The sequence below is a fragment of the Siphateles boraxobius genome, unplaced genomic scaffold (genome assembly GCF_051911475.1).
Source record: "Siphateles boraxobius isolate OS27281-9 unplaced genomic scaffold, OSU_SipBor_1 56, whole genome shotgun sequence".
In the NCBI taxonomy this organism is placed as follows: Eukaryota; Metazoa; Chordata; class Actinopteri; order Cypriniformes; family Leuciscidae; genus Siphateles; species Siphateles boraxobius.
The window spans coordinates 7,535,459-7,555,133 of record NW_027509182.1 but is presented as its reverse complement, the minus strand read 5'-3'; the positions used below and the strand labels follow the sequence as shown (position 1 = coordinate 7,555,133).

The window sequence follows — 19,675 nt, the reverse complement described above, 5'->3', positions numbered from 1 at the left end:
TTTTAGACTACAGTAAATATACAACTCACTGTCCAGAGATTAATATGGACCCTGAAATTAGGCATAATTGTAATTGTTCTCATCAAAAGAGTAGCCAACTTGAAGTGAATTTACAACTGTTTATTTGTTCTGTGCACAATGCACAAAAGTTAATATTTGAAGTTCTTAAAATGTTCCAGACTAGTTACTGTAGTATGACAGGGTTTCATACAAAAAAGGTTTAATTTTTCCATGTTTAACTGTTAATGATGGTTTTACGTTTGGGATCAATATTTTTTTCTCAGTTCAGATTTATGTATCAATTCATATTCCTATCACTTTTTTTGCAGTAAAATAGTGGTATATTTAAATGATAGTAATGTGCAACAAAACTTTAAAATCCTACCAATTCATTACAAATCTACATAGTTTTACAAGTCAACAAATTTTCCCCTTTCCCATTTTATGTTATCTTCAATCCATGTGACCTATAATAACGTTATTAAATTGCATTTTTACCATCATATGTCATTAAAAACAGCTGATGAGGTCAATGTATAACACGTTTACTGTTTATATTACTATAAGGTGTTTGGTTGTCCAGGTTCTCCTTTATGTGCTGTTCTAATTGAACAAATGTTTTACTATAGTTATGTTAAACTTGCTCAAATAAACAAGAAATGAAAACACAGCCTTTTCCATCTGCAATTCCCAGACTACAGAATATTTCATTCAACACTTTAATCTGATCATGCTACCAATAGAATACACTGTAAATTCTAAAGTTGCAAAGTATGAAAAAGATTACTAATACCTCATGTACATATCCAATCCTCCATTATATAAAGGAGGAAGTGATCATGTTGAAATGCATGCATGATTTTGATAATGCATGTAAGTAATGCTTGCAACACTGTAAAGTGACAATAATATTGAAGTAACAGTATATTCATAATTTGAAATAACAAACCACATTTAAACAAATACAACAGTTACTTCCTGGCCTGGAATTAACCAAATTTGATTTGCGGTGTTCCTAAACAAAGTATGTGAACAGTTCAGTAAAAAATCCTGATATCTGCGTGACTGTGATGACCTATGGCCAAAGCGCAGCCCAGCTAATATTCAGAACAGCAGCTTGATTGCTCATGCTCATATTGCGTAATTCATTAGAGACTAAGAATGTAGTAAAACAGATTTAGTATAACAGAATCTATATTAGTCACAAGACATTAACTACACAAACCATCAGACCTCTTAGAGACCAAAGACGATATTAAACGATAATGTCACAAATTCCATGTACAAGGAATGTGTTATTTAAAAACTCATTTACATAGCAGTATAACTGTATTCATCTCTAACAGTAATCCTAGAGTCTAGAACCCATTGATGATGAAAGTCATCAGATAACCTTGTAATTAAAGGAGCTTATTGTGGGACGTGACAGAACTGTTCAAAAATGTAACCAAAAAATAAACCGTGATCATGACTCTTCCTCGGGCCCACGAACCTTACTTTCATAAGACACTAGAGTCTGGTAAAGACTTTCTCTGCTTTGGTTTCCACTGACATTGTTCCACTGGTCAATTTCGCGTACAGAGGCTCCACCTTTCAGCTGATCTACGTAATCAGTGTTCTGATGGAGAAACAAAATATGATCAAGGTGTTTAGATCCCAATGTGGCCCTTCTTTGGGTCACTGGAGACTCCCTAGGGGCAAAGGTCCGATCGGCGGAAACAGCAGTTGCTGGTATGGACAGGTATTTTCGTGCCAGTCTGGCCACCGAAGGAAAGCGATGCTCCTTATTGCGCCACCATTGCAGAGGCGAGAGGCTGCGCCTGCAGAGCGGCTCAGCTATATAATTCTCCAGCTGCTGGTGAATTTCGGGCATTCTCTCAGTAGGGTCCTCTCCTAGAAGAATATCGTACATGCTCTGTGGTAGAGGACTTATTCGTGTTCGAGGCGTGTGCTGTAAATCTCCCCTCAGCGGCGAGGTCAAACTGGTCCCACTAGAACGTCTTTTACGTTCATTGGCGTTCTTGAAAGGTGATTTAACAACCTCAAGTGCATTTTCATTGACCTGTTCTGGAGATGATATGGCAACTAAGGGCTCGCTTGGGTGTAGCTCAACGCTGTCACCTTCCTCCGCTGAGCCGCATGATTCAGGAGAATCCAGAGAAGCCATTACAGGCAGTATCAAAGGATCATCCAATACAAAATCTACAGGTTCTTCCCGGTCATCGACAGTCTCTTCCATTTGCACGCTTTGTCTTCTCTCTCCATTCATTCCTTTGCCCCTTGTGAAAGCCTGAACGGATAGCAGCTCTTTTACCTTGTCATGAAGCTTGCTACGGGCATGTGGGCTGAGAAACCGCAACTCTTTAAAACGTGGGTCCAGAAATGAGGACAGTACGGCATGGCAGTCCAGAAGAGCATCTTCATCACTCAGACTCCAGCGTTTGTCCATACCAGCACGAATTCTCTCCATAACTCCCCTCACCACTGGACAGGTACACTCCACAATTTTCTGTCCCAGGAGCCTGGACACTCCTTGGAGGCATGGCATCAGGGCTGAAATGGGTCCATTGATGTCCTCACTCAAAAATGATGCCGCAATGCGAACCGTTTTGAGCACAGGGACTAGTTCATGTATAAGGCGCCACTGGTGATCTGCCAGATTTGTTGCAACTTTTTGCTCTTCTAAGACGGAGCTTATTACCCACTTGAGCTCCAGCAGGCTCTCGCACATCTCAATGGCCGTGGTCCAGCGCCCTGGGTCGTTCAAGACCAGGGTTACAGACTCTTTATTAACAGCCTCAGCTTTCTGGCTCAGTGCTGTCGAAGCGCTCACATCCTGCTGGAAGTGTAGGACGATGGTGCGAGCGTCTGCCAGAGCTTGTCTCACAGTCTCCACGCAAAGTCCCTCCTGGACACATAGTTTCAGGGCCTGTCCTGCACAACGCAGAGGTGACCATCCCTCCGGAAGATTACTGGGGGGAGGATGACTGGCTCCAGCAAATTCTTGCTGATATTCTGGATCGATGGTCATATTCTCCTGCCCACCAGACTCGGATCCACTTGGGGTGTCATGCACAACACAGAAAACAAAGTCCTCTGGAAGCTGGAACTCGGTGAGGACTCCTTTCAGGGTGTCTGCAAAGCTCACTTGCCCTCTCTCTGATAGGTTTCCTTTGAATTCTGCTATCGGTCGGGTCTCGAGCACGCAGCGTGCCAGGCGCCAGTGAGGGTCGACAAAATGCGCACTGACTGTAAGGTAGTACTGACCGTCCCCTCCAACCCCACATCCATCTACAGATTCCCAGTATTCGGTGCAGAGGGTTAGACAGTGAGAAGCTAGACTTGTCTGAAGATGCTCCTGAAGGCATTGCTTGAGGATGTGGTAACGATGCCAAAGTAGACTGCCAAGCAGAGATGGAGACGGCACTGGGTAGTTAGGCTCTAGGCAACTCAGTAAGAGCTTGAACCCCCTCTCTTCCACCACAGACAATGGCTGAAGGTCTCTGAAGACCATCTCCAAGATAAGATCTGTCAAAACCTCAGCTCGTTTGTTGCTGCAGGCTTTTGTGCCGGTGCGGATGCTACTGCCTCCAGCAGTGCTGCTCATCTCCCCCGCAGGAAAATTATACATTAGGCAGCCCACATCTGTATCTTGGTGGACAATGGCATTTGAATTCGAAGCACCGCTTCCGGCCGCACAGTCAGGGGCGTATGTGGTCCGAGCAGGTTTGGTCTCTCCCATCTCAGCTGTCAGTACTTCTACCTGCTCCTCTTTAATAGCAACAGGTAGAGCTGGTTGAAACGCAGCATTGCCTGCGGTGTTGTATCTGTTAGCTTGTAAGGCGGTCTGAATGTGAGAATGTAATGCTGCAGGGGTGGGGATACCTGCTGTGTTGTGAGGGGGTACCGCTCCTTCCCGAATGCTGTGTTTGCGTCCTAAGTGTTCTCTCATGGAAGTAGTGCTGTTGTGAAAGGAAAGCTGTCTCTTACAATGGTTGCACTCCACACGATGCAGACTTAGCTGAGTGTAGTGGTTCCACACTTTCGATGTGCGGCGATCCGAAAATGGCAAAAAACGCTGCATTCTCCTTCGAAGATTTTGACCGCTGAGGATTTCAGGATGCCTTTGTGGTGGGAGATCCATGTCTGTTGTGAAGAATAAAACAAAATTACAATCTTAAATGAGTAAAACAGGATTACACAGGAATATAGCACAATTACACTTGAAATTGACACTAAAAAAAATTATGGTAAAACGTCAATCCTAAATCCTTAATGTGATGTCAAGGTTTTTTGTAACCAAAAAAGGTAAGTCAAGGTTAATATGTGATGTTTTCTGCGGGTAAACACAATTCACGTAAAACTAAAGAATCAGCACTGTGTGTATTTGTTTAATTTCTGACCCTTTGCTTAATGCTATGACATTATTCACTTGTAGTTTAAAAAAAATATATTTTCTCATAGCGTCTCAGCTCACCAAATCACTGTGCATGAATCAGTTCTTGTAACCATGTGTGTGTGAGAAAGAGAGAGTCTTGTGTGGCCATTAAAAAGAGTTTCTAGCTAGCTAAATCATTATACAAACATTGGAGTTTAATCTGATTTTATGGTCACTGTAAAAATGTGTGTGGCTGCTCAAAACCTATTCTACACTGTTTCCAGAACAAAATATTTGCATTTGGTTATATAAAATTAAGAGGTTTTTGCATCTACAATATAGCTTTCGTGTTGCAGTTTGATTTTAATTCCACACTACCCATCACATCTTGGTTCCATTATTTTTTTAATCTCAGATGTGGCTGGTTGTAGAACGTTTTACTGTCGCATAACCCAACTGCAGCACTGTGAAAAACTATAAAAGGACACATATTTGTATAAGAGAATGTGGTTTTAGGTTTTCACCAGACTCAGAGACTTCATATTAAAAAGTCCTTAAAACTACAATTATATAATCCATGTAGTAGTCACTAATAAAAATGTATTTCATAAAAATGTTTATATAATAATTAACAGAAAAATGTTGAGAAATAACTGTAGATGAATATAGCATGTTACACAGCAAGACACTGCCGTCTCTGCTTCAAATTAATTCAAAAACATTTTTGTATCTCGCGGAAACATTTAGAATGAATTATAAGGTTTGTATTATGATAATGACTCCACGTCAGTCACAGCCTACTTTGCTCGTCACAAGAGTATTTAGGCAAAGAACAATAACCATGCAACATGATACTAATGAAACAATTCCGCTATTATTTACATCAAACGTCACTGGATGTTCTTCCGGGCGTGTAAAGGGCCATTATGGTTTCATCCACTTCCTGCATGTGTTACCTCCATTAAACAGTACACGATTAAGCGACAATAACTTGTACACCTTATTTTCCTATCTGAAAATAAATAATATCGTATTAGTAATATATATTTTTAAAATCTCAGAATCCCTGCACACAACCTCCGCGCGTTTGCGACCTACACACTGGATGTGTTTAGCACGATGCCCGTTAGGGTAACGTTACAAGGGTAAGTTGTTCGCAGCCAAGAAAAGCGAACAATGTCCATCATTCAGGCTTAGCTACGCGACACTATTCGTGTAGCAAACGTTTAATTGTTTAAATTAATTAATAACGTATATGTACAAAAAAGTGACGAGTTAATACCACAGCACTGTCGACTGTTATTTTGAAAACAACTATTTACCGACAGTCCCTAAAGTTGAGTTTACTTCCGATTTCCGCATGATGTGTCAATAAAACAAATAACTTCATTCTAGGCGACGTGAATGAGATATAGCTTGGATATCATTCCATACAGTCCAGTTCAAACCTTATCTGACAAAATGGATTATTCTGGAAAAGAAAAGGAAGCCTTGGCCATTATGGCTGAGGCAGACAAGAAAATGAAAACGTCGCATTCGCTGCTAGGAACGTTTTTCGGGTAAATCTATTAATAATGTTTATTTATTTATTTTATTTATTTTTTTGCATCTCTGCAGTATTGAAATTGCGAATCTTTCTTAAAATCTAACTTAAGTGATTGGTATTAATTAGCATCCATTTGCAACAATATTGATATCGATCATTGTTATTAATTTAGATTAAAAAGCAATACTTTCGAAATGTGATTATTTGAATATAACGTTGTTCGCATTGAGCTGTCATAAATCTACTATAGCTATCCGCAGATTTTGCACATAAGTGATTCGGTCAGCTAGCCAAGTAGCATCGCACTGGCGGCACTGCACGCATTAAGCGTCATAATAAATAAGAGTCGTGAGCACGGAATGAAGCGTTTCCTTTTCGCTTTCATTCATACTCTATTTAAACCCAAGGCACGCTAAGTGATGTTGTTTGTTTTGGCCTGATTTAATACTTTTTTGAAACTCACCCATGCTGCCTTCGCCTGGCCCTTCCGCGCACAGTCTCTCTCCGCCGCTGGCTACTGCGGGGATGTTCAGTCGATGTTTCACTCTGAGGTGTTTTATCATGTTAGCTGTATTTGAGGAGAACTTAAAGTCCGTCTTACACAGCCTGCAGTAAACAGTGGCATTGCTCTCATTTTTAATGTAGTACTTCCAGGCTATTGAGCAATATCGGGCCTGTGTTTTCACACTGATTTCTGGGTCCTCTTGCTTCATGTTGGCCATATCAGGTCTGAAAACACGTTGTATGAGTGCAGGGGACGACAGATGTTAATAGCGCCGCCTAATGGTTTGAGTGAATCTCCCCTCTCGCTTTTGTTCATTGTACTGTAGGAGTTCCTCCAAGGTCGAGGAGGCCTGTGACTTGTACGTGAGAGCTGCCAACATGTTCAAGATGGCTAAGAACTGGAGTGGTATGATACACAGCAACTTTAGCACCACTGTATTAAAGGGATAGTTCACACCAAAATTACATTCTGTCATTACTCACACTCATGTCGTTCCAAACCAATTAGACTTTCGTTCATCTTCGGAACTCAGATGAAGATCTTTTTTTGATGAAATCTGAGAGCTTTCTGTCCCTCCATTGACAGCTACGCAACTGACACTTTAACACTTCAAAAGGTTCATAAAGAGATGAACCTTTTAATAGTTTTATAGATATAAAGAGTTTCATTCTCATTTAAACTTTGATCAACCTGCATCAGTTGTGGTAAACAGAAGCTCAAGCATGTTTGCTTGACGTGCGAGAACCAATGAGATTCATTCTCTGCGCAGCATGTTTGAGCTTCTGTTTATGTTCGCTGGTCAATGTTTAAATTAAATCTAAACCTAAATTAAATCTGTTCATCATTCAGAGATTTTGGACTAAACCACTAAATTGGCATAGTCATATGGATTAGTCTTTTTATGAACTTTTTGAAGCGTTAAATGGTAGTTGCGTTGCGTAGCTGTCAATGGAGGGACAGAAAGCTCTCAAGATTTAATCAAAAAAATCTTCATTTGTGTTCTGAAGATGAACGAAGGTCTTACGGATTTGGAACGACATAGGGTCGAGTAATTAATGAACTTAAGAAGTTTTGGCTGAACTATCCCTTTGAGGTGTTCAATAAGCACATGGCAGTTTTATTGTTATTGTTTTCATCTTTATTTAAGCCGCTGGAGATGCCTTCTGCAAAGCTGCACAACTCCATTTGCAGGTGGAGAGCAAGCACGACGCGGCCGTTAACTTTCTTGATGCTGGCAATGCATTCAAAAAATCAGATCCTCAAGGTCAGCTCTCATTGTTACTTTTAAAGACTGAACAATATAATATTTTTTCTATTTCAAAAGGAGTTTAATTTGTATTATGGCTCTCCTACAACTTCTCTACACAGAGGCAGTAAACTGTTTCTGTCAGGCCATTGATATCTACACAGATATGGTGAGAAAAATTATATTATTCACCCAAAAATGAAAGTTCTGTTATCATTTACTCACCCTCATGTTGTTACAAACCTGTGAGACTTCAGTTAATTTTGGTGAAATCTGAGAGATTTCTGTCCCTTCATTGACAGCTACGCAACTACCACTTTGACGATTAAAAAAGTTCATAAAGAGATTGTATAATCCATATTAATTGTTCCACCACAATTCAACATTGTATATGTAATATAAGTGCTTGTTTTTGTTTTGTTTATAGTGATACACTTCTCTGCATATTCCTTAGAAATTCTCATATGTGTCCACAGGGGCGTTTCAACATTGCAGCAAAACACCACACATCTATTGCAGAAATCTATGAATCTGAGTTATTGGACATAGACAAAGTAAGTTGGAAGTGATCATTTTTTATGGAAAGGTGCACATTTATCAGTAAGTGGTTCAGATGAAAATGGACAGTATGTCAAAAGCATAGAAATACACTACAATTTTGTGGGTTTTAATTCAGCAAGGATGCTGTTTTTTTAAAACTTGCAGCAGAGCAACTTTTCTCAACAGTATTAATAAAAGATATTTCTTCAGCAGCAAATCAACATTGAATAATTTCTGAAAGATTGTGTGACACTGAAGTCTAGAGTAATGATGCTTAAAATTCAGCTTTGCCATCACAGGAATAAATTAGGCTACTTTTTGATATATATAAAAATCAAAAATAGTTATTGTAAAAATGTCAACTTTGGAATGGTAGTGTATTTTTCTAATGCATCAGATGATCCATACTGAACCTATCAAGTTATAGAGAGCCTCTTATGAAAGAAAAGTGGTGTTCATTCATTTGTTATTATTTGGTCCCAAAATACTTATTTATGTGTACAGGCCATTGTTCATTATGAACAGGCAGCCGATTATTTCAAAGGGGAGTCATCCACCAGGTACTATACTATAGTCTTTGTATGCTTTTATATGTTTCAAATTTATCAGAAGTGTTGTAGAACAAATTAGGTCTGAGCAAAGAAGTTGTGTTGTAATTAAATGATTGCATTTAATGTTATCATACTAAAATCTCTTGTACTCTCTCTCTCTGTAGTGCAGCCAACAAGTGTCTTGTCAAAGTGGCGACACATGCGGCTCAGATGGAGCAGTACCCGAAAGCCATTGAAATATATGAGCAGGTCTGTGTGATCTTCTGTCGAAAACCTGTTCATTTGTTTTCTTCACCCTTCATGTTGAGTGGCATATTGTATCTGTTCAGATTGGGATTTACTCCATGGACACTACCCTGTTGAAGTATGGTGCTAAAGACCATTTCTTCAAAGCAGCGCTGTGTCACTTCTGTGTGGACATGCTCAACTGCAAGGTGACTGATTTGACCTGTTCACAGTCTGAAGAAGAATGAGATTTACAATGCAAATCTCTGCTTTATCATTATTTAATCTGTGTTCTCTTCAATAGCTGGCTGTACAGAAGTATGAAGAACTGTTTCCAGCTTTCTCAGATGCTAGAGAGTGCAGATTTCTCAAGGTGAGTTTTTTTTTTCTTCCAACAAATTGAATTGCTTAGTTTCTTCCATAGACTTCAACTGTGTCTCAGGGCCTGTTTACACCTGGCATTAAGATGCGTTTTGGTCAATCAGATTAGAAGTAGACGAGGGAGACACATTCCCGTTTACACCTGGTGTTTTAATCCGTCTATTTTGTCCACTTTCAACCACTTCTGTCCTGATTTCTCCGAGGGGAGGATCTATAGGCGGGAAAATGTAGGGTTTTTTTCAGATCTTTTCGATCCAATGGAAAAGATAAGCTTGGACAATTTACATCAGCTTTCGTTTCTGCTCTGACAGTCGTAACACCACACCAAACACTGAGTGTGTGTTAGAAATCAGGAATGCTGAGAGAACATTGTGCTTGGTACGTTTTTCATCTTCAAACCAAACTTGGGTCTCCAGCCGACAAAGCTTAAATCCCGTCTGGCTCGCGCGCTTCCCATAATCTTCACACATTAGATCAGTAGGCGGAGAGTGGACGGTCTTTTGTGGCTGTTGGAACGCATTCGACCAAATGAGCGTTCACACTACGAAAGCAATCCGGTCGAATGTGTTTTCGACTACCTCTGGAAGTGGTTGAAAGTGGACAAGCTCAAAACGCTTAAGACCCCGTTTACACCTGTATTTAGTGTCGCCCACTTGTGATCCGATCAACCAAACGCATCTTAATACCAGGTGTAAACAGGGCCTCAGATTCTGGGTCAACATCAGTTGAGATTGAAGGTGGGAGCTTCAAATCTATTAGGTTTCCATTATCTCTATTAATTTTTTTATATATATATATATATATATATACACACACACACACATATAACACTACCGTTCAAAAGTTTGGGGTTGAGTTTTTAAAATGTTTTTAAAAGAAGTCTCTTCGGCTTACCAAGACTACATCGCTTTGATTACAAATACAGTGAAATCTTTATGAAATATTTTTACAAATTAAAATAACGGTTTTCTATTTTAATTTATTTAGAAATGTAATTTATTCCTGTGAGGCAAAGCTGAGTTTTCAGCATCATTATTCCAATGATCCTTCAGAAATCATTCTAATATGCTGATTTGCTGCTCAACAAACATTTCTTATTATTATCAATGTTGAAAAAAGCATCCTTGCTGAATAAAAGTATTAGTAAAGTATTTCTTCTTCAAAAAAAATGTACCAACCTCAAACTTTTGAATGGAAGTATTTGAACATTTTGTGACGATTTATACAAAATAATCACAATGTTTCTGCATTTCACATTAAACAGAAACTTCTTGATGCATATGAAGAGCAGAATATTGATGCATACGTTGATGCAGTAAGTTCTCTTTGTATATTGTTTCAGGTTTTACATAATTCACTGCACACATTTTACCAGTGGTAGTTCATTCATGTATTAAGGCTCGTTCACACCAAAAACGATAACTAAATTAGCATCCACACCAGACGATATCATTCTGTTCATTCTAAGTGTGCTGCAGTTTTGTGCGTCTGTCACTTTAAATGCTCAAGCTCTTTAAAGCGGAATGGATTCTGATTTACATTGTTATTGTTTTTTTTGTTCATCAGATGGGAAAAAAAAATCGTTCTGTGATTCCAATGATATATGGTTCCTCTCTGCCATTATCGTTATACTTGTGGTGTGGACTGCTATTCTTTTGTATTTAGAATGGTTTTTAGAATTAACTTTATAGTTATAGTCCTTGTGAACGGGCCTTTACTCTACGCAATATTTTGCAATTATTATTATTATTTTTCATTAGGTGAGGGAATTTGAATCCATCTCCAGGCTTGATCAGTGGCAGACCACTATGTTACTAAGAATCAAGAAGACCATTCAGGACGATGAGAATGACCTCCGCTAATGTGAAGTAATGATTCCAAGCGCACCACCCGTTCTCCTGTCCTTCCTCTCTCTTTTTCACAGTGTACTTGCGTGTAAATTAAGGTCACGTACATTTTGTCTTGAGCTCTTTTCCCCCAAATCCTACAGTCTTAAAGGAAATATAACTTTTATCCCCTAGAACACTTTGAAGTCTTCTAGAATGATACTGGGTAGGATTTATGTTACAAGCTTTGACCACATATTTCCCTTGTGGTAAATGTAACTCATTAGAAATGTGATTATTTATGTTAACATTATCATTCATGCGTGTGCAGCTTCAGTAGTTGTTTTATTTATCGTTCTTTTATTAATGGTTGTAAATTAACTTTTGTTTATTTATTGATCCAGTCGCAAGGCTCTGTTTGTGTCAACAATACTTAGTAGAATTTATTAGTGATTACAATTATTATTATCAGTGATTATAATGATTATAATTAAGTATTTATAAATTGTGCAAAATACTGTAACTATGATCAGCTAGAATCTGAAACAGCTGATCAGCTGAAACAACACTAATTGCCATTTTCTTGTTTTCCTCCATGGAGGACATGCTTGGGTGATAGTTCACCTGAGAATTAAAATTCTGTCATCATTTACTCACCCTCAAGTTGTTCCAACCCTGAATGAATTTCTTTCTTCTGCTGAAAACAAAATAAGATATTTTAAAGATTATGGGTAACCAAACAGTTGATGGACCCCATTGACTTCCATAGTATTTTTTCCCCCTCCGTACTATGGAAGTCAATGGCGTCCATTAACTATCTGGTTGCCAATATTCTTCAAAATATATTATTTTGTGTTCGGCAGAAGAAATAAATACATACAGGTTTGAAACGACCACCTAGATGTTTTTGTACCTACACACAGAAGAGTGAATCTGCATGCTATTTATGGCAGTATTTTGGAGGACTGGAGGATGTGAGGTTGTATTAATCCTCTGTCTGAAGGTGCACTGGTTGACTAACTGCAATTTCTTTATGATGTATTGTGAGTTACATTTTTTTTTTTTTTTACAACCATTAGGACACATTTTTCAGTACTTAGGTCACTTTTTCAGAACTCTTCCCTCAGTGAGCACATAGGCAGTCTATTTGGGCTAAACTGTGACTCATTGCTTTGGCTACTTTCAAATGACAAAGTCGTTTCTCACAACCTCCGCCAAAATGCAGTTTGCACATTTACATACTCTTTCCAAACTGTTAAACTTAAGTTCAAAACTCAAGCTAAAAACAAAAACACAAAAATTAATACGATTGCACTTAGCTGCATTTTTTTACAGTAATACCACATTGAAATATATTCTGAATCTAAAAAATGAAATATCAAAACAATTTGATAGAGCTGAACACCTACATTGGTGTTTAGGGGCCGTTCACACAGAACGTGTTTTTGATGTTAAAAACGTGAGACGCAGGTCAGTGGAGCGAAAAAACGTGCACTTTAAAAGTTCAACTTATTTTAACTTGAACGCCGCTAATGACGCGAACACAACAGTTAAACACTTTCTGTGTGAACCAGCCCTTGGTTTTTCAATTTCACCATCGGTATAAAAGGGACCATTTAGGAATAATTTTGTAATGTAAACATGGACCATGCCGTGAATTGAAACAGTAGAGGGATGTCATTCTTGTTTTGTAAAGAAATTTTACAAAAGAAAACTGTGTAATGCTACCTGTTGCTAGTGTTTTTTTAGGTTTTTGTTTCATGGGTGACAAAGTCTGTTTGTGTACTGATGTAATGGAAGAATGACTTGATTTGAGACATGGATGAAGAGTTTTGGTAGTTTTAGTGTGTTTTGAATGTGAAATGAACTGCTGTGCAAAGCTGAAAGTCGCTTAGGAGAACTGTGAACGGTTTTGAAAAAGTGACCTAAGTATTGAGAAATATGGTCTAACGATTAAAAAAAAAAAGTCGTACCTGAGGAACCAGCTTGCCATGAAGTTGTCATTGTTTTTATGAAGCTAATATCATGCTGAGTTTAGTTGCTCAGAAAATAGGATCAAATTGATTGTTACCTAAAAGGCACTAGAAATTATAACAGTATTATCTATAAAGTTGATAAGAGTTGTGTGCTTTTTGGATGACAATTTTATCTGCATACACATAGATGCTTGCGACTAATTGTGTACCAATACAGGAACTTAAGCATGGAGAATAAAAGCATGGCTGAATAAGCTTAATGTAACAAAAAAATGAAGTGTAACACAAAGTACAGTGTTCGGAGCGAGGTGTTACAACAGTCGAAGCATGCGTGTATTCATCATGTTAAACTGATTTTAAAAGCAAATAAATTATATGATTCCCTCAAGTCTTGTAAAGTCTTATTTCATTGATGTAGACAAACATACAAAGACACTGTTTAGATTCCTTAATGAATTGCACATAGTATCTGACCTTAAATACCCTTTCACACGTTGCCATGGGCGTTGCCATGTTAACGCCACAATTCAGAGAATCGTATCTGTCGGATTTACAACACGTCAACTCATCCACTTCTCCCGAAATACTTGAAAGTAAGTGGCCGGTGAAGAATTGAGTAAATTCTATAGTTGCCTAATACCTACGACAATGTGTATCTGATATGAATAAAACACGTTGTCAATTTATATAGTCTGTATGATACTCTGAACGGTCTAATCACACAGGTGTGATCGTTTGCAAAGGGTTAAACATCGGTCCAAATTCCAGTTTTATTTTTATCCATTGCAGAGTCACACCTCCATTTTAACCATCATCATCATCATCCTCCTCATCTTCCAGATCCTCTGTCTCTTCCAGGGCCGCCGTCTGCTCCTCCAGGGCTGCTTGCAAAGCCTGCTCTTCCTCCACACTGGGGTCCTGGGCCTCTGTGATTTCAGGTCCGCTGGGGTATTCGCTGTGGGGCGGTGGAAGCATTATTGGGGTGTAGGCCTCTCCGATATATTTCAACCCCCAACCAATGTATATGTTTCCAAAATTCCTGAGAGGGAGCAGAAAAATGCTTTAATTCAGCAGGAAAAGCATCAGATTAAAAGAGATGGTTAGATGGGCTGTTAGTAGGTATTTAGTTTTAAAAAGTAAGGTTCTTACTTGCCACTTGCATAAGCGTAAGCTCCAGGCCAGAGGTTGGAGCGCAGCACAGCGATGGAAAACTGAGGAATGAGGTAAGAGGAGATCATGGAGCTCCAAGGTGGGGTGTCATGGATCTCTGTGGACAGACAGAGCATTTTCTGCATTAGAGCTGATCATATGAACTGTGCTGGTGGTGTTTTGTCAACGCTATCTCACGACCAATTCATACGAATTTGTACGAGTGATTAAAAAGTGGCTAATTCGTCCGACCTCACTCGTACGAATTTGTACGATTTGTCTGAACCCACGTGATGGGTAGGTTTAGGGGTGGGGTCAGGGGTAGGTCATTCGTACAAATTCATACGAACTGGGCAACTCGTAAAATATGTACGATTTAGCAAAAATCGTACTAATTCGTACGAGTGAGGTCGTATGAATTCGTACGAATTAGCCACCTCGTAAAATTCGTACGAATTGCCGTGAGATCGGGCTGGTATTGTATGTAAATGTGATGCAGTGTGACCGACTTGCATCCTCAGACAGAGGCGTCAGAAGAGGAGGCCCAATCTCAGGCTCCGGCTCATCAGGTTCTTCCTCCTCTTCCTCCTCGGCTTCTTCATCAACGTCATCCGCTGACTTCTTAGTTATGTTTACCCAAACACAGCGGCCCTAACATTCACATGTACAGTAATGTGCAAATGTCTTAGGTATGTTTGATTTTTCACCGTAAAACATTTCCAAGCATTCATTTTGCCATTTAATGGGCAATCAACCCATAAAAAAAAATTCTGTTATTATTTACTCCCCCTCATGTTGTTCCAAAACCTGTATGACTTTGTTTCTTCTGTGGAAAATTAAAGAGGATATTTTGAAGAAAGTTTCGGTTCCCTTTCACTTCCATTTTATGGAGAAAAATGGATGTCAGTGGAAACAGTTTGGTTTTCAACATTCTTAAAAATATATTTATTGGTGTTCCACAGAAGAAAGAAATGCATACAGGTTTGGAACAATATAAGGGTGAGTAAATAATAACAGAATTTTCTTGGTGGACTATCCAGTGAGAAATTTGTATAAAGATATTTGCACAATAAGTCGGACATCAGACAATATGATCCACACAGAGATCTGATCTCACTATTATCGAGTCCGTCTGGGATTTCATGAAGAGTGAATGAATTTAATGAAAATACTGTTCATGTTTTATTGAGTTGTTTTATTGAATTGTTTGATGGCCCACGAAAGTTTATATTTTATTTTATTTATTATATTCTTTCAAATTTGGCAAATCTGGTAAATTTCTCTATTTTTCCAAACCATTTGGACCACAATGATTGATATGTTATACATTACCATAATAATATATGTAAAAGGGACACTGCAGAAACAAAGTGTTACCAAAAACGTACTCAATATCCACTTCCATGGACATTTTAGGGCGGATGAATTCCCAACAGGGCGTCCGTTTCTTACCTGTGTAAGTATGTGCTGTACATGATGGACCCATAGATTCAGAGACTCAGCCATCTCATTTACATGAATGCCCTCAAAGTTAGGATTCTCCTCAAAGCTGTCTCGCAGTCCTTCATCCTCTCCTTCATCCTCCCCAAACTGGTAGAATCCCAGAGGGCTGACGTGCGTGCCGGCTGAGATCCGTGCGATCTGGGCACGCAGGTAGTTTGCCTCATTGCCAGGAAAGGGAGGGAAACTTACAACAGGAGCATCAAGCCTGCCTGAGAAGAGTCTGCGGATCTGCCGCGCTGCTGTGATCTGAGCGGGGGTGACCACCGGCAGTCTGACCCACGGCATGCCGGGCTCTTGACACACAAAATAAGTGAATTTATTGACGCCAGTGTGATTTTCTTCCTTTGGCACTGGCGAAGGTGGCTTGTAAGTTGATTTAGGGGGTGGATCAGCCTGCAAGTAGAGTTCAATCATTTTTGTCAAGTTGGAATGTACATTTCTAAAGTTTCCAGCCTTGTCTTTACCTGGAGTCTTAAGAATTTTCTGAAGAGACAAGATCGCTTTATATGATGAACAGATTGAATTTAGGCTTTTATTCACATGTAAACATTCATCAACGCACACATCAATTGTAAACGGAACTTCTAGCATGTTCGCTTGATGTGTAAAAACCAATGAGGTTAATTCTCGTGTTACGCAGCACATTTGATCTTCTGCGAGAACCAATGATGTTTGTTCTCGAGCGTCAAGCAGGTTTGGTTGAGCTTCTGTTTATGTTCGCTGATCAATGTTTGAATTAGAATAAAAGCCTAAATTCAATGTGTTCATCATATAAAGCAATTGTGTCTCTTCAGAAAATTTAGACTAAACCGCTCAATTCATATGGATCAGTTTTACAATCTCTTTATGAACTTTTTGAAGCGTCAAAATGGTAGTTGCGTAGCTGTCAACAGAGGGACAGAAAGCTCTCAGATTTCATCAAAAAGATCTTCGTTTGTGTTCCGAAGATGAACGAAAGTCTTACAGTTTTGGATTCGGAACGACATGAGGGTGAGTAATTGATGACAGAATTTTCATTTTTGGGTGAACAATCAAAACCATTATCTATGGAAGCTTGTTTCTGCCATGGAAATAAAATAAAAAAGATAATTGTGACTTCTTATCTTGCAATTCTGAATGTTTTTCCTCACAAATGCAAGTTTAAATATCACAATTCGGACTTTATAACTCGCAATTCTGACTCAGTTTCTCAGAATTGTGAGATTTAAACTCACAATAGAGAGTTCTAAAATCTAAATTGCAAAATATACTGTAAACTCGCAATTGCAAGAATTTTTTTTTACCTTTTTTATTCCGTGTTGGAAACAATCTTCCATTATTTTCTATAGTCAATAGTGTAGCGATGTTTAAAGCTCACGCAGAAGTCACTTTCAAACCCGGCAGCTTTCTGTTGGTCAACAATGGACTTTTTTGCCTACAAAATTTCACAAATGTGACTGTACGATATTTAGAGCAGTTTCATTTACTTCAGTTTCCGTTTTGTGACTTACAGCTTCTACAAGGTCTGCTTCATCCTTGTCCTCCTGTGACTCTTCCTCTCTCTCCTCGTCCTCATTTGATGGTTCTGTGCTCTCCTCCTCCTCCCCTTCACCCTCTCTGAATTCCCCCTCAGCTACCAGGTAGTTGCTCTGTGTGCCGAGGATCTTGCCCCAGATTCGACAGCGCTGGAGACACTGTGTGTCCACAAGTTGTTTCAAAGCCAGAAAGATTCTCTGCATCTCCTCTTTCCCCAGACCCACACCAGCTTGCTCAAAGAAGAACGCCAGTTCTGCAACATTTGGTAGAGGAGAATCCACCTGAAAACAATTGAGAACAATGTATTACAGAAACTGTTGTACTGTATTGAACTGCTCATAGGACCCACCACAATTGGTTGTTTTGAAGATTAACCAAAGTCTTATGGGTTAGAAACGACATGAGGGTGAGTAATGACAGAATTTAAATTTTTGGGTAAACTATCCCTTTAAATCACACTCCACAATGTCTGAATGTGATTGCATTAGATAACTACTTACCTAATCTAATTGCATTGATTTAATAGACAGCACATTTACACTTTTCAAGCAAAGCATTTAACAAAAAAGGTTAGGTTTTAACAGTTTAAAAAGCATTATATGGTTCCTCAGCAGAGAAACTTACCAGCTCTTCCTCGTGATCACCTTCCCCGCCTGCCGCACGTTTGAAGAGTGTCTTCTGCTGCTCAGCCAGCAACAGAGCTGAGGATGAGGATGGATTGTCACGCAAGGTGTCCTGCTTCTCCTGAAGGATACTACTTTTCAGCTCGCGACTCATGTCCTCGATCACATCGACTGCATTCTCTGGACGCTCATCCATAACTTTGGTTAACAGTCGTACAAGATGGTCATAGCTGAACAAAGAGGTTCAATTTAGAACATATTTTGTCAACTTAAAGGGATAGTGAAAATCTGTCCATAATAACTCACCCACATGTTGTTTCAAACCCAAACCTACAAGACTTCTGTTCATCTTTGGAAATCTAAGAGCTTTCTGTCCTTCCAATGACTGCCATGCAACTTCAACGCTTCAAAAAGTTCATAAACAGATTGTCAAACTAACCCATATGAATCAAGCGGTTTAGTCCAAATTATCTGAAGAGACAAGATCGCTTTATATGATGAACAGATTGAATTTAGGCTTTTATTCACATATAAATATTTATTAACTCACACGTCAGTTGTGTTAAAAGGAAGCTCAAGCATGTTCACTTGATGTGAGAACCAAAGGTTCATTCTCGTGTTACGCAGCACGTTTGAGCTTCTGCGAGAACCAATGAGGTTTGTTCTCGAGCATCAAGCAGGTTCGGTTGAGCTTCTGTCTATGTTTGCTTGTCAATGTTTGAATATGAATAAATTAAATCTGTTCATTATAAAGAAATCGTCTCTTCAGAAAATGTTGACTAATCCGCTCAATTCATGGATTCGTTTTGCGATCTAACTTACTTATTACCATTTTGAAGAGTCAAAGTGGTTTGTTGTAGCTGTCAATGGAGGGACAGAAAGCTCTCAGATTTCATTAAAAAGATCTTCATTTGTGTTCCGAAGATGAACGACAGGCTTCAGGTTTGGAACGACATGAGGGTGACAGAATTTTTTATTTTTGGGTGAACTAACTCCAAACATAAGAAATATCCGCATTTTTGTAAGTTACAATGACGGCTCAATTAAATAAATATATTAACTGCTAACATAATGTAGCCAACATAAGGTAGGGCAAATAAAGCCTCAAACCACATGAATATAATGTTGGCAGTGATAGGCAGCATTTTTCGTTGTCGACAACATGTCCCACTAGATCAAATATACGGATATAGTTTTTATAGATATAACTTTATGGTAATAACGGTGTAAATGTGTGTTGAACTAAATGTTCGTTGTCTTCCAATTACAGCTTTCTGTTTCGCGTCTGTTAATATATAAGTTATAACGGTGCTTTATAATAAATTAATAATTGTAATAACTTAAAAAAGGCGAAATACTGAATAAAGCTAATGTGATATAACATTTAAGTTACTTACAGATTGAAGTTTGTTTTAGTGCTGTTCTTCATCATGAAAGTCTTAAAACGAGCCGCCGCCTGCAGTCGCTCATTGTTCAACGCTTCCTCGGTCATCTCCATTTTAGTAAAACTTAAAACTGTCGGCGACTAATTATAAACAAAGGGTATATTTTTCTCAATCCGTTTTTCACGGATATTCGCTTATTTTTTAAGGCAAATCTCCATGCACACAAACATCAGCGCATTTCCGCAGAGCAATTCCGTTGCCATGGAATTTCTGTGTAACTACAACAAACGTGTTGCCGAGTAGCATTACTATAATAGGCCGAATGC

At 38.8% G+C, this 19,675-nt stretch overlaps 3 protein-coding genes across 5 annotated transcripts; 1 reads left to right on the top strand and 2 right to left on the bottom strand.

Moving 5' to 3' along the window:
- Window positions 1-705: 705 nt before the first annotated feature.
- Window positions 706-6,700, bottom strand: zbed4l2 (zinc finger BED-type containing 4-like 2). Of its 2 annotated transcripts, none has more exons than XM_077206597.1 (2): window positions 6,388-6,700; window positions 706-4,146 (listed from the first exon to the last, which is right to left on the bottom strand). In XM_077206597.1, exons 1-2 carry the CDS (start codon window positions 6,644-6,646, stop codon window positions 1,466-1,468), a joined length of 2,940 nt encoding a protein of 979 aa, XP_077062712.1. In that variant the 5' UTR covers window positions 6,647-6,700; the 3' UTR covers window positions 706-1,465. The 2 variants fall into 2 exon arrangements, with proteins under 2 accessions (XP_077062712.1, XP_077062713.1); XM_077206598.1 differs by lacking the exon at window positions 6,388-6,700 and adding an exon at window positions 5,261-5,514.
- On the top strand, window positions 5,699-13,562 carry napaa (N-ethylmaleimide-sensitive factor attachment protein, alpha a). Its single transcript, XM_077206608.1, has 11 exons — window positions 5,699-5,937; window positions 6,755-6,834; window positions 7,577-7,693; window positions 7,798-7,844; window positions 8,152-8,229; window positions 8,720-8,775; window positions 8,931-9,015; window positions 9,096-9,200; window positions 9,296-9,364; window positions 10,637-10,687; window positions 11,133-13,562. The coding sequence occupies exons 1-11, from the start codon at window positions 5,783-5,785 to the stop codon at window positions 11,232-11,234; spliced, it is 945 nt and encodes a 314-aa protein (XP_077062723.1). The 5' UTR covers window positions 5,699-5,782; the 3' UTR covers window positions 11,235-13,562.
- rsph4a (radial spoke head component 4A) lies at window positions 12,225-19,625 on the bottom strand. Of its 2 annotated transcripts, none has more exons than XM_077206606.1 (7): window positions 19,362-19,625; window positions 17,966-18,194; window positions 17,317-17,622; window positions 15,776-16,219; window positions 14,833-14,974; window positions 14,324-14,441; window positions 12,225-14,213 (listed from the first exon to the last, which is right to left on the bottom strand). In XM_077206606.1, the coding sequence occupies exons 1-7, from the start codon at window positions 19,460-19,462 to the stop codon at window positions 13,979-13,981; spliced, it is 1,575 nt and encodes a 524-aa protein (XP_077062721.1). In that variant the 5' UTR covers window positions 19,463-19,625; the 3' UTR covers window positions 12,225-13,978. The 2 variants fall into 2 exon arrangements, with proteins under 2 accessions (XP_077062721.1, XP_077062722.1); XM_077206607.1 differs by lacking the exon at window positions 19,362-19,625 and adding an exon at window positions 18,271-18,343.
- Between the last annotated feature and the right edge of the window lie 50 nt (window positions 19,626-19,675).

Excerpts from the sequence above, each read along its gene's own strand:
- rsph4a (XM_077206606.1), bottom strand. The coding sequence starts at position 19,462 with ATGGAGATGACCGAGGAAGCGTTGAACAATGAGCGACTGCAGGCGGCG. Across the intron at positions 18,195-19,361 it reads ACTAAAACAAACTTCAATCT|CTATGACCATCTTGTACGAC; the intron begins GTAAGTAACTTA and ends CTCTTTGTTCAG. Across the intron at positions 14,975-15,775 it reads TACAGCACATACTTACACAG|GGCCGCTGTGTTTGGGTAAA; the intron begins GTAAGAAACGGA and ends TGTGAATGTTAG.
- napaa (XM_077206608.1), top strand. The coding sequence starts at position 5,783 with ATGAGATATAGCTTGGATATCATTCCATACAGTCCAGTTCAAACCTTA. Across the intron at positions 5,938-6,754 it reads CTGCTAGGAACGTTTTTCGG|GAGTTCCTCCAAGGTCGAGG; the intron begins GTAAATCTATTA and ends ATTGTACTGTAG. Across the intron at positions 10,688-11,132 it reads TTGATGCATACGTTGATGCA|GTGAGGGAATTTGAATCCAT; the intron begins GTAAGTTCTCTT and ends ATTTTTCATTAG.
- zbed4l2 (XM_077206597.1), bottom strand. The coding sequence starts at position 6,646 with ATGGCCAACATGAAGCAAGAGGACCCAGAAATCAGTGTGAAAACACAG. Across the intron at positions 4,147-6,387 it reads GCCAGGCGAAGGCAGCATGG|ACATGGATCTCCCACCACAA; the intron begins GTGAGTTTCAAA and ends TCTTCACAACAG.